This window comes from Anser brachyrhynchus (assembly GCF_964034855.1).
Source record: "Anser brachyrhynchus genome assembly, chromosome: 5".
Taxonomy (NCBI): domain Eukaryota; kingdom Metazoa; phylum Chordata; class Aves; order Anseriformes; family Anatidae; genus Anser; species Anser brachyrhynchus.
Window position 1 is genome coordinate 44,782,129 of NC_137699.1, and position 26,356 is coordinate 44,808,484.

Here is a 26,356-nt window from a genome sequence, read left to right on the forward strand (position 1 = left end):
CTTTCTCCTCTTAACAAGCAGTTGTAGATGCAATGTATTTTATTTGTAGGAGGAAGTGGAGAGCCTTCAGAGTTCTCTGCAGTATTCAGAAAACTTTCCTACAAAATAAAAATTCACTGACAGAAGTATTTTAGAAATATAATAACTTAACTTTCCCTCCAAATTCTAGCAAAGGTTGGAGCAAAGCTGAACTCACACCGTTTGGGTATCCTGCCTGTTACAGATCAAGCTCTAGGAATGATACATGTTCCTTTAACCACCATGTGCAAAAGCCAGCAGTCTGAAAAGCTGTTTGGCTGCTCCTTAAAGACATGCCTCTTTTACTTATTCAACTGCTGTCCATGGAGCCAAATTTCTTGGGGCTCCACTTAGAAGTTGCCTACTTCAAGGGTGCTTTGGTTTGCCCTCCACAAGGAATAGGACCAGAAAAATCCTCCATTAAAAATCTGTCTGGGAAAGAGTTAATATCTCAGTAACACACAGTTGCTAACACAAGATGATTTAAAGAAGAGTGTGGATCTGAAAAGAACACAGTTTCACAGAGAGAAGCATTCAGCTTTCATTCTAAGGGCTCTGGTGTTTTGCTTTAATAACAAAACCATTGTTCTGTTTCTCATCAAAACCAGCAAAACTATATTTGCCCAATATTGTATTCATCTAGATGAGCTCAACTTTAAGATGCTTGAAAAAATTTTGCATTTAAGTGCAATTCTGACCATTAAAGACCAGGTAAAATCAGCTGGCAAAGATACAGCACAGTGTAAGTACAAGCAGGATGCTCTCACCATCTGTCAGGCTCTGAATGTCATATTTATTCCCCTGATGCTTTGGGGCATTGTGAGGGCACTTCTGTGCCAAAGACTTAGCAGGAATTTTATTCTGTTGCTTAGCTGGCTGGCTGATTTTCTTATTACTTCTCCCTTCAGATGACTGTTTTTGATTTAAACCATATGTAGAAATTTTTTCATCTACCTTCAAGCTATTCCTCAAAACTAACGACTCCATAGTGCAAACAAAACCTGGCATTTAGAGAATCATAGAATCGTTTAAGTTGGAAAAGACCTTCAGGATCAAGTACAACCATCAACCTGACTTACCAAGTCCCATCACTAAACCATGTTCCATAGTGCCATGTCTACACATCTCTTGAATATCTCTAGTGATGAGGACTCCACCACTTCCCTGGGCAGCCTGTTCCAATGCTTAGCCACACTCTCAGTGAAAAATTTCTTCCTGACATGTAATCTAAACCTTTTCTGGCACAACCTGAAGTTGCTTCCTTGCATCCTATCACTTGCCACCATAGGAAAGAGACAGACCTCCTCACTGCAACCTCCTTTCAGTTAGTTGTACAAAGTGATGAGGTATCGTCTCAAACTCCCCTTCCCAGTTCCCTCAGTCACTCCTTATATGTCTAGTTTTCTAGTCCCTTCACCAAGGATTTTGTTGCTCTTAACTGCACATGCTTGAGCAACTGAATACCCTTCTTGTGGTGAGGGGCCCAAAACTGAATGTAATATTTAAGATATGGTCTCACCAATGTTGCATGCTAAGTGAAAATCACTTTCCTAGTCCTGCTGGCCACACTATTTCTGATACAAGCCAGAATGCTATTGACCTTCTTGGCCACCTGGGCACACTGCTGACTCATGTTCAGCTATCTGTCAACCAGCACTCCCAGGTCCTTTACTGCCAGACAACTGCCCAGCCACTCTTCCCCAAGCCTGTACCACTGCATGGGGCTGTTATGCCCCATGTGCAGCACCCAGCATTTAGCCTTGTTGAGTGCCATAGAGTTTCACAGGGCCCACTGATCTAGCCTGTCCAGTTCCCTCTGCAAATCTTCCTACCCTCAAGCTGATCAACATTCTCGCCTAACCTGGTTTCATCTGCAAACTTACCGAGGGTGCATTCGATCCCCTTATCAAGACCATCGATAAATATGTTAAACAAAACTGGCCCCAGTACTGAGCCCGGGGGAACACCACTTATGACCAGCCACCACACAGTTTTAACTCCATTCACAGCGAACCTTTGGGCCCAGACATCCGGCCAGATTTTACCCAGCAAACAGCACATCTGTCCAAGCCATGAGCAGCCAGTTTCTTCAGAAGGCTGTGGGAAATATTATCAAATGCCTTGCTAAAGTCCAAGTAAACAACATCCACAGCCTTTCCCTTGTCCACTAAATGGATCTTCTTATCATAGAAGGGGATCAGATTAGTCAGGGCTTTCATAAACCCATGCTGACCGGGTCTGATCATTTGGTTGTCCAATATGTACCATGTGGTGGCACTCATGATAAATTGTACTATAGGACAAATGTAAAACAGAATTGATAACAATATTTAGAATACCTCGAGCTATACATAAAATTAAAGTTTTACTGCTTTCATGTGAAGGCCTCTAAAGACCAATAACCAATTCTGCAAACTGAGTCACTCATGTTAATGAATTATCCATTCTATTATAGGTATAAGCTTGTTAGAGCTGTAAATTCATTTTTACAGGGTTTATATATATATCTATAAACCAAAAACATAAAAATAATGAGTATACTAATATTGTTGAACAACTTGCAAGAATTGGAACTCTGGTATGTCTGAATTCAAAAAGATTTCATGTTCCAGCATTGTAAAGTTTTAGCATGGCCAAAACTTGAAAAGAGCTGAGAGTCTTGTAATTTGGTGATATCTTCCAGTCTGTAGCATGAAATATTACTTGAATTTCATCTTACTGTTGTGGTACTTAACAAAATCTTGCCTATATGATCAAAGATGGGACCCAGTATTGTGGATCCTGCACATGAGCATTGTCAGTGGTTCCATACCTATGAGAATCAAGACTGGAGATTGCAAGGTTCCTTAAAGTCACAAGAAAAGGGGATATAGTCAAGAAAAAGAAAGAGAATCCCAGTTGATTTTTCTTCCTGACATTGATGGACATTTTGCAATTTAAGTACAACGGGCTGGGACACCAAGCCAATGTAAGTATACCACCAATGTAAGTACAAGGGGCTTGTACCGGGACAGGATTTCACCCATGGTCTGCATTAAGCAGACAGAAACTGAACTTTGATTCTTTGATGTCTTGCCTTTATTTCCATTGCAGAGGGTTAAGATAAGTGATGCCTCATTTCTAACTACTTTTGCTTACAAGTGGAAGTTCTACTTTTTATCTAGATCTGTGAGACTTCCCTTCCTTTTTACATATGTCAATTATCTTTCAGCATTTCAGTAATGAACTAGTAGGTGTTTAAAATATTGGCCAAGAGTACTACCTTAATAAAGAAGTCACATAAAAGTTCAAGCTCAAGCACAGTTTGAATTAAGCACATCAGGTTTTGTTCACTCAACTGGAAAACTAACATTTGCTCAGCTTGGCAACATTTTGTGTTTACTGGTGTCTGAACATAATGTACAGATCTCTCCAGCGCGGTGTTTGTTCAGTACCTGTGCAATCATCCATTGCCAGGTTAGAGTAAGCTGACAAATTTCCAAAGGTGTTTGGCCTTCCCAAAGAAAATGATTTAAAAAATCTTCAATGTTTGGAAGAATTCTGTTTTCTTCTGTTTCATATTTTCAGCTGTGCAAATTGGTATGCTTCTATTGTTGAAGAAGTTTTGACCCAGTCTCATTTTTTATTTAATGTGTGCCATTTAAGATGAACAATTCAATTAATAAAAGTTGAACTACTTTTACCAACAACTCAATAGCTGTGGGCAAGTCTATTCTGCAAAGTCTATCCTACAAGAGAAATTCAGACAAGCTTTAAGTTAGCCTACTTGGAAGGAAGTCCTGCTGTGGAAGTACAGACCTCAAGACAAGCTATATATCCTGGATAAACTGAAAGTCAGGCCATTCAGGCTAGCAAAGCATTGTCTTTTCCTTTTACTTAGAATAAATCTGAAAAAGCCTAGCTTGCTTCAGGAGCATGAGAGAAGGTGTTTTAATATGTACAACGGTGCAGTTCTCATTTCCAGGGACAATTTGGGTTATTTCTCACAAATCTTACCATGAGCAGCCTGCAAATTATATTGACCTAGTAGTCATAACCTTGCATTATCACTTACTTGTTAACCAGTAAAGAAAATGTTTGCAGTATTTCTTTATATCTCAACCTAATTGCCCTCTCACCTTTTTAGGAAGGCAAATAAAGATCACAGAATCATAATGGTTGAGGTTGGAAGTGACCTCTGGATGTCATCTTGTCCAATCCCTCTTTGATATCATCATTTCCATCTATAAATTCCTCTCCAGGAGTTGCCAACTGGCTATTATTTCCTCAGCAAACAAAACAGCTACTAGATCTACTGCATAAATTTACGACAATTTATGCATGCAGAGCTGCCATTGTTCTTAGGTGATCATGCTGAATTTCTCTGGTGGCAACTCATCCTTCCACATTCTCTGTCTTCCCTCATTTAGCATCATTTTCTTGCTCTGCTTTTCATGAATTTTGTTTTCATAGTCTCCTTAACTGGTCTTGTGCTGCCATCTCTCTCCTACAGTTCTGCTGCTTACAAGTCTCTGACTCTCCCCATTCCTTCTGTTGTGTTTTATACGGGTTCCCAAACAGATTCCTCATTACTTGATAACTTTATCCTGGTTGCTGGACTTTCATTCACCCATTCTTCCCACTGTCAACTTTGACTCCTGCTTTCACTGAGCAACAGCTTGAGAACAGAAGGGTCCTTTGGTTTTGGCAGCAGCACTCTAGCCTCTCCATACAGAGACAGAAAAGCAGATGAGACTAACTGTATGGAATGAATTATGAGAAAAGCAAGAATAGAATATGATCCAGTCAAAACCAGTGACAACTACACTTGAGAAGTCGTTCCCTAAATGTTTTTAGGAAAGCTTAAACTACAAGAAAGAAATATAAAGCACTGGCCTTTTTTCTTTTGTAAGTACATTGCTTAATTTGTCATAAGATTCAAATGATACTGTCTTACCCTGTAAAATAATCTGAAACTTTAATGGAAAATACTAAGCATAACTCTAGCTGTGGTAGTAGAAACTGAGTATGATCGTCCAGTGCAATAAAAGAAGTATGACCACAGAATTGTAACAAGCAAATAAGGAATACAGAAACTGATTGTGTTACGGTCTCAACATATACACCATCAAACTTTTGATGCTCATTATTTTCACTCAGATAGTTTTCAGCTGAATAGTGCCTAGTATCTGTGAGGGTAAAAGTGGTTTTCAAGAAAAAGTTTCAACAGAGCAATCTGACACAATACAAGAGCAGAATCAAAGCAGCTCGTTCTGAGACTCCTACACCTCAGCTGTCTGCTTTTCAGGGATTTAAGTCAGCCTAGGTTCATTTTGGTCACCTAGAATGAAAGGGGTCATGAACATGGTTTGAAGTTGCCTGAAGGCCCAGCTCTTGTTTCTGGTGTCTCTGGTAGGGGTTGCTGTGCATTTAACATGCTGGAGTGAAAATTCTAATTTAGTTTCCACTATATGGAGCCTTGTTTTTTATGAAAAAACAAACAAACAAAACAAACAAACAAAAGTTAAGTGTAATAATATCTAACAACTTTTAATTTCTAGCAAGTTGTACTGACCTTACCTTGACCAGCAGACTTCTAAATAAGTTTGTGGTCAGTTATAACTGTCCTGAAGGGAAATACCCATCCTCTCTCAAACTTAGTATCTAGACCCTCAAACACGCACATCTAGAACAAAATATTAAAAGAACCTTTTGTAACTCTGACAACTATACTGAAATTCTGAGATTTTATTTTTAAAGTCTGGTGCAAAACAGCTGACTGTATATCTCTTTTTTTTTTTTAGTTTTGATCACCCACAGAAAAGCAAGAGGTAATAATACTAATTAGCATCTTGTTAAATCATCATCCCTTAGCTCTGATACTCTGTCTTTCACACACTCCAAAGTCTTCTGTTTCCCAGTAGCATGGAATATTTCTCGTCATTCATCCTCAAATGAGAGTTCACTCTGAGGCACATGACGCAATTTCTATATGAATACAGAAAAAGTCAAAGTTACACTTAGCAGCAACTTTTCCACTTTCACAGTCTCTGTGGAAACAAAGTTCAGCTGGAAGCAGTGTGGAAAAGGCAATGCAATCATCATGGTATTTTAAATTACTCACAATATTGTGTAACCCAATTAGGTTATGATATGTCTGAAAAGAAATGTTTTTATAAGGCACTACTTTAAAGACAAATGTGGATGAGAAAGGCTTTATGCAAGATAAAGATCATAACTGGAACTATCAGTGATTCTCTGCTTTTGTGTTTTCAAACTAGTGTAAATTGTATTCCTCCTTGCCTTTTTTTTTTTTTTTTTTTTTTTTCAGGATATGTGCCAATGGAAAGTCTGATCAACTCTGAAAAACAAATAGCTTTGTGTGGCTGTTAGTGATATTCACTGGCCAATTTTTAAGAAAGGTTTGTGAAATTTTGGGAGCTGAAAGGTAACCATTATTTTTTAAAAGTTCTAATTAAGATGTCAGACTGGGCAATATTTAGAATCCCGTGTAATTTAATTGTGTTGGCCTATTTAGATAAATTGCTTTGGAAAGACAAATAAACCAGCTACTTAAAATGTCCAAGAGACTCAGGCTTCGTTCCAGTGTTTCAAGCAATGACTGAAGCAACAGCCTTTTGTAACTAACAGCCAATCCAACGATAGACATCCAAGTGTCAAAGTCTGATACAAAGAATGATACAAGTGCCTGGATCACCGTCACTAATAGAATAAACAGTACACAGTGTTATTTAAGCAAAAGTGCTCCATTTGTTTCCTCTTTGAACTACAGACCTTTGGAGACTTGCATTAAAGGAAATGAACACCCAAAGTTTGAAACATCTGAAGCTGAGACAGCGTCCTACGTAAACCCATGGGATTGTTTGGGTTTGTTTAGTTATTGTGATTTCCGTTCAGTAGATGTACTAAATCTGCATGACAAACCCAGGGTTTAGGACATATTAATACTGTGCCGTCAGTAACCTGAGACTCACACTCTAAAATCCAGTGCTATCCTTGAAAATTCAAAATAGATTCTGGCCCATTAATATATAGTTTATCAGCTTGCACCCCAATGAACTTTACACTCTGTTGCCTTTTCCTTTTATCAGCAGTGAACGTCAAGAGTAGAAAAGGTTAGAAAAGTGTGTCTGATTTCCAGAGGAAGCAACTTTCTTGTCCTTGTATCCATTGTTGTAGGGTAGGTTTGGTCATGGACAGCTCTCCCAAGAGGAGGCTGATGATCTTCCTGGCAATCTATCCCAATGGCACATTTTTGGTGCTGTCAGAGCAGTCTTTTTTTCCCTGATCACTGGTTTTATCTGCTGCTCCTACACTGGTTTTATCTGCTGCTCCTATGCAATGGGTAAGTTTAAAGTCAGAGGTAGTGTTCTGGCTTTGGGATTTTTGTGCCATTTTCCTTGTACAGCAAATCTCATGTGACACAACCATGGCTCAGTTTCAGGGGTTTAGAAGGGAAATTGTGAGGCTGCCAGAACTGATGGAACAAAACTTTCCCTTCGAGCTGGGGGCATGGAGAACACAGTAGCACTCTGTGACACTTTGGCATAGTAGCAGGAGCACTCTGCAGCCCAGGTCCGCTTCCTGTTCCCAGGCTGTGCTGTGGATTATGCTCTGAACTCCCTCCAGCGCATCGGGACACCCGACTACACTCATGCCAGGCAGCACCAAGGAGGATAAGAAAGGTATTTGCTCTTACTTGGGCAGACCCTCGTGGTTCCTTTGACATTTTTGTTGTTGTTAAAGGGGTACAGAACATTTTCCTAGCCGGAAGGCAAACAAAACACAGAAACAATTTTGCATGTCTTTGAAGCTAATGTACCTGCTCTAACACTGCCTGGAGACTTCATTGGGAGGGATAACACACCCTGTTTCCATTCCCTGTATTTGCATCTGAGTTTCTAGGGCTTAATGAAACAAAGTTATATTAAAACTTAACTTGCTGCTCTTCTCCTTTCTTTGAAGATAACAGGAAGAGTAGGGCACTAGGATCTGAGAAAGTTATTACAACCATTAATTGGATGCTGGTACCTGAAGTACTAAATCAACACAACTTCCAATTCATTAATCAGGTTTAAAGCAGCAAGAACAGAGAGTTGTGGCACAAAAACAAAATAATCCCAAAGCCTTGAGGAATGGCAGTTCACGTGACAGGCATGTATAGGAGTTCCCAGCCAGGGCACCAGGCAAATTATGTGAAACTTTAGATACAGGGTAGGCCCTGGCATGCTCAACTTCCCCAGCTTGTTATTTTATATAATTAAAATTAAATTCTTCATATTTCTTTTCTTTCCTTAAATAGCAAAGAAGATTGGGAGCAGGACTGATGTTTTCTGACAGCTGTAACCAATCACAGACTTGTGCCTTTTGAAGTACTGTTTTCCTTCCATTACTTTTGCATTTAATTTCACAGTCTTCCTGTGCTGATTTACTCCCTACTTCCCTAATTCACATCTAATTCTCCTCTGTGCTTGGCATGGCTGTGCCCCACAATTGCTCATATACATGGACTCAAAATTAGTAATGCAAAATTTATAAAGGTTCTGCAAGCCTCTTGCCATTTCTTTAAAAAAAAAAAAAAATTGAAAAATGAACAGTAGAAAGATATATTACACTTTCTGGTGAAAAACAGAAGTGCCACTGCAGCCTCTCTTTGCTTAGCCTGCCTACTAACAAAGGCAACTTGTTATATTGGTTAATGTCATTGTTAGTGCAGATAAAGAACTTTACCTATAAATACTGTAAGATTACTGCAGAGCTACAGCAAGGAGACTTGGGACCAGGACTCTTCCTGGTTTAGCCACAAGCTTGCATCTTTACTTTGGCCAAGACACTTCATATATGTGAAAATTTAGCCAAAAGTTAAAAGTGGATATCCCTCCTTACCTACCACATGAGAAAAAAGAGGGCAGATTTAATTAGTACTTTAACATGTAGGAAGAAAACCTGCAGAAACAGTATGAAAAGTAAAATACTTTGCAGAAGTACCAGCTCACTGAAGTTATTCGTAGTAAGCCAGGGCCAATTTTTAGAAGATTATTGTTGCTCATAATACTAATTATTTTATTTATCAACCATCTCCATGCATACTCAGTATTTGGCATGCAGCATTAAAAGTATAATAAATAATAATTAAAATTTCATCAAGCACACAATAGAGAAGACAAGCAAACGTTAAACAGAGTAATAAAGCATTGAAAAGTAGGCTTTTACATCTCATCCCCTATGTAGCTTCCAGCACCATGCTGGGACATTGTTTCGGTACTGACACAGATGGAAGAGCAACCCCTGTTGAGTCACCCACATCAGTCCTTCTGGCACCACGGAGAATACTGCTGTCAGCACCAACTTGAGTAAAGAACAGCTCCTCCCTACAACACCCTCTCTGCTGCCCATAGCATAGATACTGCTAGCGGCAGGCCAAGACTCTGGTGGTCATAGCAATTGTTAAGGAAAAACACTCCTATACTCCACAAAACAATGGACTTCCCCCAGAATTACCAACTTGGAACAAAACTTGCACTCTTCAGGGTCAGACAAGATGAAAACACTTCCAGACGGGCAGGGATCAGAACTGATTTAAGAGCCCAGTTATACGCAGCAGTGGTTGCTATTTTGCAGATTAAGTTTTGTGTATGCTTGAACAGAATGTGTTACAGGTTTACCTGCACAGAGCAGCATCTCACAAAGGGAAGTTCTTTCCACTTTACAGCAGTCTGCTGGGATCCCACGAAGATAACACGGGCTTTGAATGCCAGTATAAAACAACAATTGAATATAAAACATCAATTGTCTACTGTTTCATAAAAAGATGCAGTTGCAGTCACATACCTGACTAGTCTAGGCCATTCATCCCCACCTTCATTCAGAAAAGCCACTTTGAAGAAAATAGTTTTGCTAGGTTCCAAATGTCTTCTGTCCATTCGTTCTGTTCCAGCTTCTAAAACAGCTAGTCTCATTTGTTTTATTAGCTGACCTTATCTGTTCAGCACAGCAGCCCCAGTTCCTCAGTAAAAAGAAGAAAAAAAAAAAAAAAAAGATACTTTCTCAAGAAGGTGGACCTGTCACTTTGAGACATCTCAGTCATCAGAGATCATGGAATGTCTGGTTCATATGTTGTCTTTCAAGTGCTGCAGAATAAAGCCAGAAGGGTCTAACCTCCCTCTACTAACTAATCACTCTATTAAAAACTCATCCTTGTTAAAAAATCCCCATCCAGATGGGATCCTTGCTGCTGAAGCACTTCTAATACTGAGCAGCAACCACAGAGGCTGACCAGGAAAAATATAACTTGTATATTTTATTTTCTATGTTAATTTTAGAAGAGCAAATTTTAGGATACAAGAAGGATCTTCAGGAGAAAAAAAATAATCTATTTTACTCTATTAAGAATTATATCATTTGAATTAGAAACTTGCAGAATGCAAGGGTGACAACACCCACACTGCATGGTCAAGTAGCAAAGCTCTGCTGAAGAATCTTATGGATGTTATAAATTGATACAGATTCAAAATGTTTCAGCACAAATTCATGGAAGAATGAAGAAACCCTGAGGCTGTTATTAAATATAAAGTTATCACCACCGGTTCAGGAACTCCATGAAACAAAAATTGTTGGTTGCTAGGAAAATACCCTGAAAAAAAAAACCCACGATGTATTTGCACAGTTCTTGGTATTGTTCCTTGATATCCTGAGACAGGATTCTAGAGTAGATGAAACTTTTGCTTAAAATTGTACCACTGTTCTTGTGGTTTACATTCCTGAAAGAGTATTTATTGCCTTACTTTGCATTCAGGTACTTTTTCTTTCTAACAGAGTGTTTAAAATCTTGAGTGGTTTGCTCCAAGCTCATTTCTTGCCAATAAATGTATGATGAAAGTTGGATAAATCAGGGGTTACTGCCAGCAAGTGCCAAGAGTAGCCATAGCATGATGGTACAAGCAGGCAGTGATTGAACACGTGGAATAGCTAGAATCGGGCAAGAAGGGTTTACGATCGTGAATCTAACCAGAAAAAATCTGAAAAGAGCTGGGATATGTAACATTCCCTGGATTACCCAGAAACTTCCCTACCAGAGGGATCACGTGAACATTAAGTAATGATGTGACAGAAAGAAGAAAAAAAATCTCTAATCAACTTGTGACTAGTTAATTGACTGCTGGTGGAAGAAGAGGAGCTGGCTCCACCAAGGTCAGAGGCTGCAGCTGAGAACAGGAGGCAGGGAAGAGAATTGGGGGACAGACTAGAATGGCTGACAAATAACAAACAGGAACAAGAGAATGAACAGACACAGACAGGCACATGCAGATAATCCAGTTGAGCTGGAGACTTGTGTACTCAGACCCTGAGGTAAAGAGTAATTAGCAGTGCAGGAGTTTACCTGCTCTGAAAGGAAATGGAATTTTGAAAAAGAGCTTGAAGAGACAGCATGATGGGGCCCAGACACAACCAGGGATGTCTTGTGGACCACTGTGAACCCTCAACTTAGAGCCAATTCCTCCCTCAAAGACTATGAAGGTTTGAAGCAAGAAAAAAAAAAAAAAAACGGTTAGAATAGGTTAGAATAACTATCCTTTCTAAAAAAAATAAAAAATAATAAAAAAATCTTAAAACCTTTAGGTAAAATGGAGTAAGATTGATAGTATCTACAAATTTCCTCCTGCCCACAAATGAGTCCATTCTTTTAGGCATGGTCTCAGACCAGCGTCATGGCAATTTTCTGAGCTGCAGCAAATGCTGCACAGTCCCTCCTTCTAAGTCCCCAGGAATGTTTATTTCCATCACCTCTTCAGCTTGGCAGTGTCTCTTCCATGCTTCTCTCTGCAATGTCCTACTTTTGCCTCTTGCTGAGCTCTCCCTCTCTGAAAACCCCACCCCACGTTCTGAAAACTCTCCCTGAGCGCATTCACTTACTCCTTGGGGAGAAGTCTTCCTGCCTTTCTCCAAAGGTTCCTGACCCCATCAGTCTCTTTTTAAAGAAGCATGTCATATAAACTCAAACAAACAAATCAAATACGACCCATTGCACAAGGATTACAAGACAAAAAGTTTTAGGAAATGGAAAGTTGCATGTGCCCTGAGGTAAGATCAACAGATGAAATGCCAAGAGAGCAACTCAGGAACTCTGAAAAGATGACCCAAAACCTAGCCATGAAATCTGAAAAACTATTCTCCTAACTTCATTTACGCTGGTAAGATTTATTATATCTGTATTTGGTGGATGTCCTAATGGTTTTTATTCAACAATTTCTACCACAAAACAGAACTTACATTAGGCCAAGAGGAATAATACTGCTTTTCTAGACAGGGTGGATGTGGGTTGAATTTTTGGGAACAACTCTAGTAAAGCCAGATTTAGCTTGTTCTGTTTCTATTGCTGTTGTTGGTTGCAGCAGTCTGTGCTAAGTGCTGCAGTATGTTTTATCATTGCCTTTTGGAAGTCATCACAAAATTGACATTTAACTGATTTTCACATTGCTTCAGAGCAATTCTCAGATTCCAAGATAAAACCCAAATTTTAATTTTCAGCACTTCTTATTGTTCTCATTTCACATCTCCCAGGAACCTTTTGTAGACCCAGTCTTGTACTCTGGTTTAGTTCCTAACTGAATTTGAGGCACCAGGAGGTAGACAGGGGCAGGTCAGGAAGAAATACCGCTTCATACTTCAGTGGCATCCTCAACCACAAAACAAGCATAAGGTGAGACCCACACTATTGACCTACAGCTAGATGGAGCTTCTGAAAAGGTAACAAATGTAATTTCCTGATACTACCACTGAAATGTTTCACTCTTTCTATCAACCTACCTTCCTTATGCATTGAAAAATCTTGTGTGAGCTGTAATGCAGCGTGCAAGTGCATCAGACATACTGACTTGGCCTCATAGTCATCCTGTTCTGTGGAGATCATTTAAGTTTCGTTTTTCAGTTGGCCTTTTCCAGACAGTGTTTGCTAGTGTTTTTTTTTTTCAGTTCTACCTAATGATCACTTTATTAAGGTATTCAAAAGGAGACTAGAATAAACTTCTTGTTTTAAATTTGTAAAGAGGCCTGCAGGTTATTTGTCTGCTTCGAGAGCTGTATTGTCAGAGGATAGATCTCAGGCTGAAGCCTCCATTAGCAGCTGTAGCCTGCTGCCTCCTTCACAGGCAAAGAAGAGAGATCTCATTACCGCAGGACAGTTTATGAGGCCAGTACACAATTCTACAAACCAGGCACACAAGAATGCCTCACTTAAAGCTGATCTGCATCCAAAACTGCCAGCAGTTCTGACTACCTTCCTTCCATGCCTATTGCTAACGGGGAGAATTCTACAACCCATTCTTTAGAGCAGGTGAACTGAAACAAACTAATACAAAGCTTGGCTACCCATTCCTACTTTTGGAAGTTTTTAAAAGACAGCTATAGTAAACTTTCTTCTCTTTGTGGCATTTAGCACAATGGGATCCAGGAGTTAGGCCAGTTCCTATGTGATATAATAATGCAAACACTCTATAGGATGTTCCTGGCCTTTCTTTTCTTTCTTTTTTTTTCCCTTGTGGATCCTACACTACTTATTATTCTTTTGGTAACCGTTTCTTCTTATAAAGTGCCATCAAAATTACAATATGTTCTCCCTGGAGTACCTGTGACTTCAACTAACAATTGGCCTTAAAAAGCATTTAAAAATTTAACGTAACTGCTTTGTGCTGAATATGTTCACTAGAAGCTGCAGATAGAAATAAGGAACACTCTAGTTGATTTGTACATGCCTGAAACATCAACTGGAATTAAACACCACAAAGAAATGAATAAAAGCAAAGTAAATATGCCATATTTAAGCAGTTGCAGTGTATATACATTGTATATACAGCCACATGCAACACTCGCAGCTCCTTCTCCATGTTGGTACTACTGCAAGACCATATAATTTATATATAAGCAATGTGATTAAAAATGTGGACCAAAACATATAATGACATATTTTATTACAGATTATACATATTACATAGATATAATACCATTATAGTTTTATAACCAGATCAATGGCCCTGTGCACCAGAAATCAGCTCTGAGAGACAGAAAATTTATATACCTATGTCAGGTATAGAGGATGTAGGATAGGACAGGTCTAAGTTCATATCACAAAGATTCTCTGTTTCTTTTCCCTGCCCTTATCACTTTAGACTACTCTATCCTTCCTCCCAGAGAAAACAGGAGTGCAAAAAATGTAACATTGATACAAAAAAAGAACTCCATATCTCAGTGAAGTGCTAGAGGGGAGACAAAGTGTATGTAGCAAATTAAACCGGAATTTGGCAAGAGCTTCCAGGTTAAATCTTGGATGCTGGTGAAGACTGTAAGTAATCTCAGCTGACAGTTATTCTAGCTCATTAGCCTTTAGGCCAACCCACCTCTAGAACCCCATAAAATTAGCAGTGGGGTAGCAGGAGCTGGAGCCAAAAATCACTTTTTAAAATCCAATTACAACATACTACTAGTTAATGTCAGTTACTGTTCATTTGAAACATCATTTTGAATGCAAGAATGTGTTTAAAATATATTGCTGTAAAATAGCATCTCTCTGCTCTTATAACATCTAAAATAGTCACAGTAAAATTTGTCCTTGATGCTGTTGCTGTGGCGTCTGTGATTACTCCTATGGCTTTGCTGCTTGTGTGTATGAAATCTTGTAAATTCATGATTTCAGTTGACATCACTACAGGACACCATCAAGTAACAACTCCTTTCTCAACCTTGCTGACTGTAGTTTTACAGGTAACACTAGAATTTACCTGCTGATGATAGAGAAAAAAATAGTCTGAGAAGGAAAAAAGATGCTTGCCATAAAAACAAAACAAAACACAACTACAACAACAACAACAACAAAAACCGCCTGCAGATCATGTAACTATGTAAAAGACAAGCAAAAACTCTTAACTGCAAGAGGAAAGGGAATACATAATTGAGGAGAACTGAATTAATAAAGTAATTTCAGGCTTTCAACGAGCAATTTCTCCTGATATAAAGAAAGTGTAGCTTGGCCATCAGTCAGTCAGTCAAGAGAAACCAGAATGAGAAAATATCTTTATATGGAACAATGCAGTGTGTATGCAATACACTGCAATGCATATCATCTTAGTTTTGGTTTTACTTTGTATTTGAAAATATAATGCAAGGCTTTGCTTTTCCATGAAATGCTTCCATAGAAATTTAGATCTACAGAACTTTTCAGCAACGATTTTTTTTCCCCATTAAATACTGTAATAGCTCAATCATTTTGAAAGTTTAAATGCATCCAGTCCCACTGATTTCAGTGATCTTTTGTTTAAGGCAATAAAGGACTTACCATGGAATCCAGAAGAAACACTCATGGAGAGACCCCACTGTGCAGGTGGACACAGTGAACCCCACCTGATTTAAGTGCCTATGCAAGCCTATGCATTGAAAGTAGCTGTCTGGTTTCCCTTTTTCTCCCCCAGTGGAGATCTAGTGAACACAGTTAGTGCAGGTGGCTGCAATTCATTTGATCAAGCCTTAGGTATTTCCTTTGGGGCAAGATGAATCATGCCATAGGTCCTGGGTACTCTGCTAACTGCAAAGGTAGGTTTGTTTAAACAGAGGCATGTATTCTGTACAAACCCAAGTTTAGTCAAATGAATTTCATTTACACTTGGTACGAGGCTTGTCCCATTCAAGGACACCTCTGAAAAAACATGGTGATTCACGGCCAATGTAAACACCCACCCCTATTGTAAGACTACATGTTGCCAAATTTATTTTTTGTACCATAATGGCTTATAAATCTTTTATCTAAATAAATGTTTTAAACACACCCTTCTAAAGAAAAATATTGTCTCACCTCAAAACTACCATCTTAGTTTTTAAGCAAATTTTACAGTAGACAAAAGAAAACAAATCAAAAATCCAAGAGCATTTTGTTGTTCTCAGAAGCAGGCTAAAAAACAAAATCAGACAAAATAAATCCACATCAAGCATATAGATTTCATCAAAACAAACAAACAAAAAAAAACAATTACATAAAACAGGTTTTTACATGAATTTGGCAGTGTTAGGCAAATGAATACAGATGCTATGTGCTGCTTGGAAAAATAATTTATTTTGTTAGCTTACAAAAATGACAATTCATGTTACACTTTAAATTATGAGTAAAGCTAGCAACTTTGAACCTGCAAAGGCACTAACAGTCTCCTGAGATGCGATAAACACTTGTGATCTTGCTTTCAGAAACAGCTTGGTGTAAGTCCAAGTCAGCAAATAGTAATAAAGATTGATATTTTTGTTATTATCTCATTGGCTAACATTTTACATTCTGATTGCAGAAAGTAGGTACAAATGTTGATGTTACATTACCATACGAACTTTCTTGGTAGAGTCATAACCAAACTTATACATAAACATACCTGCAGATCCTATGTCAAGCCACCAATTTACAGCAGCATACTCAAAGCACAATATAAGGCTTTCTTATACTTTGAAATGTCATCTACATGATCTCACCACTTAGTATTCTGCCTGGTACTTTATTTAAAGCGAGATTTGATTCTCGCTGCATGTTGATATAAATTAGGCATAGGCATACTGAAGTCAGTGCAACCATACAACAATAAAACCGGTACGCTGATGTGACACGAGTCAGACCTCATGCATGTAACCGAGCACTGCAAACTTCGCAGGCTGACAAGGACACATGCTTAGAAATAACACAGAATGAAATTTCTCCTTTTATACTTCCACAATCATTTGTTCCTAAATACATGAGAGGTGTTCTGAAAATGCGAATTGTAGATTTAATTGTACATGCATCCATGCAATTCACAAAAATAATAGCCAAGAAGTAATTTAATTCATTATGTAGTTTTTAGCACTGCTGAGATGATTTTTTTCCATCCTAAAAGATGGTAGCTAATGAAAAAAAAAAAACACCAAAAAAAAAAAAGATGAAAATATCTTGGAAAGCAACCTGGTATCAAAGCTATCATATAGCCAAATGTTGAAAGACTTACTGCAGAAGTTAGAGAATATCTGAAAAATAGACAAAATTGTTTTTATTTCAGAAGTCTCTTTTTCAAAATAAAGAAATAAAGGTATAGCAATAATGTTGCTCTTTAGATGTAAGATATAATTAGTTTCTGCCTACATATATGAAAATTTTAACTTTAGGTACTTTTTGAAGTACTGTTTTTTGTTAAACTGATGTGAAACAAAACGTAGTGGTGAGTGTTGTGAAATATAGCTGATACATCTTAAAGAGATGAACTATCCCTCCTTTAAGGTTTAATTATTATTTCGAAAAAGCTGTAGTAACCCACAATAACAACAAACATTTTTCTGAATTTCTCAAATTTCATAATTTTATATTAAGGGCATTTAGAAGTACAGTGGTTTTCATTATATAATTGAATTTTAGTCTTCTTGAAAAATAAAAGTACTTATATGAGAGCCCAATTGAACCCCAAATCTTATTTCTGAGATTTTTTTTTGAGAAAAATTCTAGTTTAGAAAAAAGTGATAGTGTGTAATTTTTCCAAATACTTACAGTCTGCTAAGAAGATACTTTGATAAGATATGGATTTTTTAGTATGTATTTGTTTGCTCACTGGACCAACACATATAGTGGACTTGGAGACCTCCAAAATGCAGTGAAATATAGGTTGAGAATATTTTTCCTTCTCCTTTCTTCAAGCTAACTCCAGTGATATTAGTGACAAGGCCTCTGCTAACTTCAGTGAGGTCTGGATTTCAAAGCACAAAGGATTAGTTTTCTTTTAGGCCAATAAAATTTTACAGTGTATGATCATAAATGTTTATGCATGTCTATGACTGTAAGCTATGTAATTATGTGAACAGGACTATACTTGATGTCTACGCAGCTATTGCAAGTCTCAACACACCTTTACACTTTGGAAATCAAATATGGAAGAAACTGGTTACTTCAGCAATGTCAGATTCACTAAGCTGCCTCTCTACTATGTTTTAGAGGAATGAAAAGTAACTGTAAGTTTATACAGATGCACAGAATCAATTCTATGAGACAGAATAAATAGGATATAAATTTAACAAAGACAAGACATACACATTTTTTTACAGAGGTTTTCCTAATACTCTGCTGAGAGTTGAATTTATACAGGAATGTGGTCAGGTAGCCTTTTATATTAAATCAGGAGCTGGAGTCCTCCTTGCTGAACTACTACTGGCAATGGTCTTTCAAGGACTTTATGTCAGGAAACAATTGCTTGCCAAGGAATTTCATTCCAGTATGCCTATCACCATTACATTAACAGGTAGGAGGTTTAGAGGTATCTAACAGACCTTTCTGACTTTATACCAGTACAGAGCACCCTGCACACATCTAGTTCAGTGGAATTCCGAGATTTTGTGCAGTCACTTCACAGCATACTGCAGCAGCAACACTAGGATGTGTGGACTAGAAAATGGGGACTAGAAAATGTGATGTAACATGTCCACTGTCACATGTGTTGGATGCCTGGGCAACCTGAGTTTGAGAATTTCCTAACAGAAATGCCAAATCACAAGATTCATTTTGTTTCACTTTTAGAATACTAAATGTGAAAAGCATTGTATTTTATTTGAATTAAATAAAAACAAAAGATCTGAATGAAAATTACTCATGCAGCAATTAACTTAATTAGGAGAGCCTGTTATGTGGTATTGGGATTAGCTGCTTTTTTATTTATCCCTAAATTAAACAGGAACTGGCAGCATAAAATGATAAAACATTCCAGAACCGAAAAATGACTGTTTTTTTTTTTTCTTCTCACATACTCCCAGGAGAAAACAAAAAACAATACCAAAAAAAAAAGCATTTGCTAATAAGCAAATATATAAATTTCAGCTTCAAAAGTGATTCACCTTCAAAAAGTGTTACACAGCATGAACACTCTTGCATTACCTGCTGTCTAAATGCCTATTTGTCACTTTTTTCCAGCACACCTCATATAAGAGAATTGCCCAAAGTATAATCAAGTCTAAGACAATGTAAGTGAGTCTCTAACAGTAAAAGATGATATGAGATGGGACTGATGCCTATTGATTAATATATTCAGGGGCTAGAAAGGTAGTCTATAAAAGGCAGTCACTCCAACTTAAGAAATGACTTGCATTGCGGAAAAACGAAGTGTTTCTTGACTTTGAGACTTCATTTTTCTGCTTTCACAAAGATATTTTTATTTTACAAGAAAAATCCACCCCACTTTTTTTTTTTAAAAAAACTTTTCTGATCAGTGCTTCATTAACATATGGATCTCTAATCACACAGTGGACAGCATGCTAACAGATCCAAATTCCATGGCTGGAGAGCCTGCTGATGTATCTCACACTGACTATGGATTCTGTGCTTTTTAGCTTTATGACTTCACCAGAGACCTCTCTGGTGAAGACAAAACAAACAACTCCATGGTTTCTGATGGATTTACTGACATTCTCTTAGTCAAAACATACAACAAAAATTCTGCCAGCTACATGATGTCTTCATGGTTGCAGCTGTTTGGATGAGATTGTGTTGTCAGTGTTGGACCCGGCAGCGAAGGCCTCGCTAAAAATGGCGCACTCACTGAGCTGCATATACAAAATAGGTTATTCCACAGATGCAAACTGTTCTCTTGGCCAGTAGTAAAATACAGCTCATCTTCATCATTTTCCACAGTAAGTCCAAAACTGGGTCACTGGCGGTTTCTGTGAATAGCCTAATGCCAGTACATAAATTAGGCTGACTTCCCAGTTTAATGCTTGCTTAACAATGTGAGTGACACAGAAATGTACATTTGCAGAATGATACTGTGTGATCTCCTTTAGCAAATTTTAGTATTGCTTCTCCAAAATATTTTAGATATCAGCAACTGTTTCTACTGAGAGTACTGAGGGTCAGTAATAATACTGACATACTGAAGAAAAATTCTTTGTAATATGAGATTTTGTGGTTCTACACTGTTCATAGGCAGATCTCCTGCATTAGTCTGTAGGCCTTTTTAGGCCTTTTTTCTGCCTGGAATTAATAATATTTCAGGATTACCACAGTAATGTTTATCTTCCACTATTTTCCACTACAGACTGACAGTAAAATGAATGATAACATTTAGAAAAATCTCAGCAAACCTAGTAAGATAAATTTCCTTTTGCCTGTGGGATAAACTCTAAAATTAGACTTGTGATCTGATAATAATTTACCAAGTAAGCTTTATTCTGGCAAACAAATAAAAGTGGCAGAATTTACAGGAAAAAAGATGTTATAGGCAACAAGTGCCTTCATAATTACTGTCATTCCCTGGGCATATCAACTACCAAATTATTAATGTGGAGTAAGTGCAGAAATTATGATATGTATTCTGACATACTAGTGCAATGTAGATGCCAGATGAGAAAAACAGTCCAAGATAAAAACAATTCTGGTCTGACAACAGATGAAAATAAAACAAAGGAAAAATTCCTGACTTATTCAAGCAAAACACCAACTAAGGAGCCATTTGCCTAAATAAAGATAGCAGAATTAATCCTAATAGAGGTTTATTTATACAGTTCCTGTACTTAAATATAATATTTTAATGAAAGCATGTTATAATCAGGTTCCAAGATTATTTAGTTTGAAATAGTACCACACAGGTGCTTAAATAAAATGATGAGAAATTAAAAAAAAAATTGTCACTGCATATTTTCTGATGGCATATGATATTTCAGATCTTACCACTATTATGGCAAGAAAAAAAAAGGCTCATTCCTACAGGCTAAGTAATGGCAGATTTGCAACTCCAGCTTTGGAAACATGACTGCTATTGTTGTTAGTACAAATGATAAATGCTGGAAGTTGCTGTATTTTAACCACAGTAACCTCTTTCATTTTTGTTGTCAATGTTCCCAGAGGCATTATGTTCAGATTTTTTGAAAGACCAAGGTTATCAGATTCTGCCCTGCTGTACTTCTGTATACAGTACTAATATGTTTTTCAGATTTAAAATCTAATTTAGTTCTTTATATAGTAAAGAAATAAAGCTCCTAACAGCTCCTAATGCTTATGGTAAGAGGTTGAGATGAGTTGTGCTAGAGTGGAAAATATTTTAATATGTAAAGAAAATAATTCATCCAAGATGGGTTCTTACTTAGGGATTGCTTTTATACAGATGCAGATGCCAGTTCTAAAGCAGTTCTTAAATTAAAACACCAAGAACAAAAGTGTTCTGAAATTCAAATCATAAGCTGCTTCCCATTCCTTGTACTACTAGGTTTTCTCTGTTCTCTGCTTCTAAATTCTTCAGTTAGATCAAAAATCCGGAATGTGTGTTATATTCTCCTGCAACCTCAGATACTGACCTGCAGCTCTCACTAGCTTCAGTATCAATTACTTCTGTGAGGTGAAGGCAGGGCTTAGAGAGACTTAAATATGTTACTAATGCAGTTTTACAGAACCATGGTAAAATTTCACTGTAACAAGCAGTCTACAGAAGTGTATGAATGAATTCTTCTGTATATTATAGGTATGAGAATGTATTCAGGTCTTAAACTACTAACTTGCAGCAATAAAAATGGTATCTGTATTACAAAAATACACAGTTCTTTACTGTAATAGTAACATCAGCATTTTCATTTATGAAAAATCCATTCAGTGCTATACAGTGCAGACGCTATGCCTTGTAAGCCAGAGATGAACTGATATGCAGATTCCTTAGCTCAAAAAAATGGACTTTAGAGAATATAAGAATAGTATTTCCTTTGTTCTAAGGAATTTTATCTTCTTTATTGACATTGGTGAGATAGCTGAAACAAAACTAGTAATGTGGCTGAGGTCTGATTATTCAAGTACTTTCACCATCACTGAACATTGGCTTCTATGAAAATTTTGAGACATGTAAGAAAATTGCTTTGTTTTACATCATAATTTAGTCCTGCTCCACTTCACTCCACAAGGGACAGACACTGCCTCCTTCTACTTTTATTATGAAGTTTTTTCTTAGGATAACAATTACATAATTACTAAATATTTAAAAGAATTTATTTTTATTATCTTCTCAAAAGTAATTAAAAATAAGTACTCTTAAGTCCACTGTACATCACTAAAGAACTGAAAGACATTACAAAATTTAAAGGTTACTGTAGTGACAATTATTTGATGCTGAAATGAAGGTCCAGTGCATTTCTGAAAGCCTTATATTGAACCACTGTATTCCGGGACAGCATTAAACAACACAGATGCCTTCTATTAGCTTGTCATATCCACTAATTAGTACATATATACAACGTTACCTCGTTTACCAAATACTGACCAGAATAAAAATAAAACACCAATTTAGGTGGGGTTACCACATGTTTTCATTATCAAAAATTACTGCTTTAGGCAAGAATGAAGGAACAGGTCATTAGAGGGTTAAAATCAATTCTGATGACCAGAAAGGACAATAATTTTTAAGATATGAAATATAAATATGCTTTATACAAAAATGATCTGGTTTTCTACTTTAAAAAACTGAAACTGGTCAGAGGAATATTATTTCAGTCCAATATGGAAAAAATATTATTTCTTAAACCACAAAGGGACAGTTTCATATAATGTCATGAATGGAACTTCAGCCTTCAGTAAAAAGGAAACAAAATTCACTTCGTAATATGAACCTCTATCAAAGGTGGAAGAGAGACAAATATTACATGCTATCTGGATTGCCAGGCCAAGAGGGTAAATTTAAGAAACAATTTCCTGGCTTTGGAAACTATAAGCTTACTCATTAAAAATTCCTCTTTGTGTGTGTGTGTGTTTGTGTGGTTTGGTTTCTTCCCTTCTATTCCTTTTAGAAATTTTTTTTAAAAAGGAAAGAAAACTCTACTGTAAACCCAGTCACACAGCTACAGGCAAATATACTGAGCACTGAACATACCGAATTTATTCGCCTAGCAGTCATTTCTGTCCTGCATTGTTAAAAAAATGATTTAATACTTTATGCAGTAGTGAGGGAGTGCAGAATGCTTATCCATAGTTGTCAAACACTACAAAGTAGTAGTGATACTAACAGTTTTAAGGGAAGATATTTCAGATTTGTGAGTTACAAGTGAGGAAAAAATGTATAAATACATAAAATGGTAAGAGCAATGAATATCCAGATTTTTTACAAATTACTTAAGAAAAAGAGAGGATGCTATTTTTCATATTGCTTCTCGTCTGAGACTCTTAGACCATCATTCATTTACCAACAGGTGCTTTAGTTCAAAATCTATTTCAGCTTCAGTAAAGTGGGTTGGGCATACACTTAATCCATCAGCAATCCACGCATCAGACTCATTTGAACATGATGTAATTTGAGAACATGATTTACTGTTGTATAATATATTTAAAAATTACCTTTCTATATTTTTTGCCATATTTTTTAGGTACCATAAAGTCTGCAAGCTGGTGACATTTTATTTTGCAATTTTCTAATATTTTACCAAACCAGTTAAAATATTTTAAACAGTCTATTTCCAGCTGTGCTCTGATCTAATTAAAAAAAGAATAAATTACACATGTTGGATACACTTAAAGTAAGTTTAGTTTATGGTAACTGTGGCCTGAGTTAAGCACTGCTTCATGACTTCCACACTCTTTGTCGACCATGACACAAACAGGTTTCTGTTTGTCTTGCCTTCTCCAAAATAGATTATTTGTTTTTATTTTTGTCCTGGCCTTGTCATTGCTGTTGAGATCAGAAAAGATGAATGTGCCTGTTTTGCTTTCCTGACCTTCAATTAACAGATGTGCCAGAAGTCTGCAAAAAGCCAATGCCAGCACTACTATGCATAGCATTATACACATACAGAAGGTAAAATGTTTTAAACCATGTTAGAAAAAAAAAAATTGTATAGAAAACAAAAGCAAAATTAATTCAATATTTTCTTATTTTCGTGTCCAATTTTGTTGTTCCCAGCAAGAAGTTCTGTTTGAAACAGGCTGAATACATATACATTCTGACAAGCCCACAGAACCCAGAGGGACTTCAGAACACTTCTTCAGAAACTTAAAAAAGATAAAAAGGTCCTATTTCCAGGTGGCACATAATGACCTGAGCATCTACAGTGCTAAAAAATATAGTTTTTCAGAGAAACACTTCTTAAGTATGAAAAAGCATACAAAACAGAATTGTTGTAATGGTGTTCATGTCGCTACAGTACTCTGATAGATTTGGCAGGGTTTTTTTAAGGCACATCAGTAGTTATTCAACCAGAAGCACTGGAGAAGGGAAATAAAACCAGGACCATCAAAAACACTAGCATTTCTTCTGACAGCAAAAGATTCTGCTGCAATGTGCTGTTTGAGATCACAGTAATCCAGAATTGTACCTTATTTGTTTAAAATAGAGACATCCACATGAATACAACCATGCAGTATCGTATTTCCATAACATTTTAAATTCATTATGACATCTCTTCTAATAGAGAAGAAAACAGAATAAATAAGTGATCGTTAAATGTTGCTATTAAAATTTTCACAGCCACATGGCAGTGCCCTTCAACGTGCTTCATACAGACGGGTGAAATGCTGGTGCTGTTAAATGCCTTACCACAGGTTCCACAAGGTCAGATTTGCCAAACCTAACAAAATTATTCTGATCAGAAGAATAGCACTAAAAACCTTACAAGTGACAGACATATGCTGAACCTGAGAGCATCATATCAATTTCCACTGATTTTGAGGAAATTTGGTTTTGTTCAATATTTATTGCTTCTTCCTTAAATGATTGTTGCAAATTGAAGAACCTGAAATCATAAATGTGTCTATACAACACTGCATAATGACTCTTTTAATAAATATTAGGACAAAGCAATTTCTGAATATTTTTTGATTATTAATAGTGTTATTAAATCTTATCAAAAAACAAATGTCCACACTATTCCTGTGTAGGGGTAAATACGCTCATAGCAAAGATTAACATCACAGTTCTTTCATTTCATAATATTTCAGGGATACAATAAAATTAGTCTAGGACTGCAGAAACAAATGTAAGAGGATACCATAGTCCCAAAACCACTTTGGTGCACAAGTTACATAAATTATCACAGGAGCTCATTAGACTTGTTCCTGGGGCTGTTCCACTTTGGCAGGGTTTGGCAATTGCTGAGTCATTAAGAGTATATCCTCCTACAGCAGATGAAATTACGACTGCTCAAAAAGAGTGAGAGTGAGATGGAATTTACCACAGAGAAAGCTTTTGCATTTTTGTACAATGTTCTACTGCTTCCCTCTTTCTGCTTGCAGCTTCGTTTCATTAACAGCAACGTTAATGGAATCTTCCTTTGTGGCACTTGTATCAAAAGGAACCATTCTTTTCAAATGTGCTAAAAATAAGAGTCAGACAAAAAAAGTAATTAAACATCTTTAGAAAAACACATATTCTCCTTTCTGAGCATGTATATGTTTATTTGAAATATGTTTCATGATGTAATATTATCCTTTACACAGCTATAATATGGTATTAATAAATATTCAATATTAATAATGGTATGAATTGAGAAACAAATTTATTTTTCTAGAGGAATATATTTTAATGCTATTTTCAATCACAGAATAAAGCGGGGTTGGAACAGACCTTAAAGATCACCTTGATCCAACCACCCTGCCATGGTCCTACCAGACCAGGTTGCTCAAAGCCCCATCCAGCCTGGCCTTGGACATTTCCATGGATGGGGCATCCACAACTTATCTGGGCAACCTGTTCCAGTGCCTCACCACCCTCATACTAAAGAATTTCTTCGTAATACCTAATCTAAATGTACCCTCTTAGTTTAAAGCTATTACCCCTTGTCCTATCACTCCACTCTCTAACAAAGAGTCCCTCCCCAGCTTTCCTGTAGGCCTCCTTTAGGCACTGGAAGGCCACTGGAAGGTCTCCCTGGAGCCTACTCTAAATGAATTTGCATTTTGCAATTTCCAATTATTCCAGGTTCTTACCACTGTGCAACACTGGAAGGTTTTGTTCTAGAATGGCGTCTTACAGCATTATGGCATTATGTCTTCTTAATTTTAATTAAGTTAGTTATTTATAAATGTCAATTCAAACTGTCTTAAGAGCTTATGAAAAAGTATGCATAGAGGGATAAAGAGAGACATCAGCATACATTGTGGGAGTTAATTGTCATGACAATAAAAATCAACATTTACAGCAACTTGTTTTTATTCAGCCATGATATCATTCCTACTATATACCATGTTGAAACAAGACTGTTGTTTATCACTAGGTCCAAAGTGTCAGAGAAGACTGTGATCCTAGATACAGAAGTCTGGAAAACTGGTGGCTATTTTCTTCTCCATAAAGTCATAGCTTATGAAGCCCTGGAACATAAATTCCCAACAACACCAGAAAGC

General features: G+C 37.0%; 1 protein-coding gene across 10 annotated transcripts in view; it reads right to left on the bottom strand.

The window, feature by feature from the left end:
- Window positions 1-16,093: 16,093 nt before the first annotated feature.
- CEP128 (centrosomal protein 128) overlaps window positions 16,094-26,356 on the bottom strand; it is a 126,117-nt gene continuing 115,854 nt past the window's right edge. For all 10 annotated transcript variants that reach the window (XM_080593668.1, XM_080593665.1, XM_080593662.1 and 7 more), the window contains one exon: window positions 16,094-25,329. In XM_080593668.1, coding sequence (XP_080449794.1) covers window positions 25,223-25,329 — 107 coding nt within the window. In that variant the 3' untranslated portion in view covers window positions 16,094-25,222. The remainder of the gene's footprint in view (window positions 25,330-26,356) is intronic.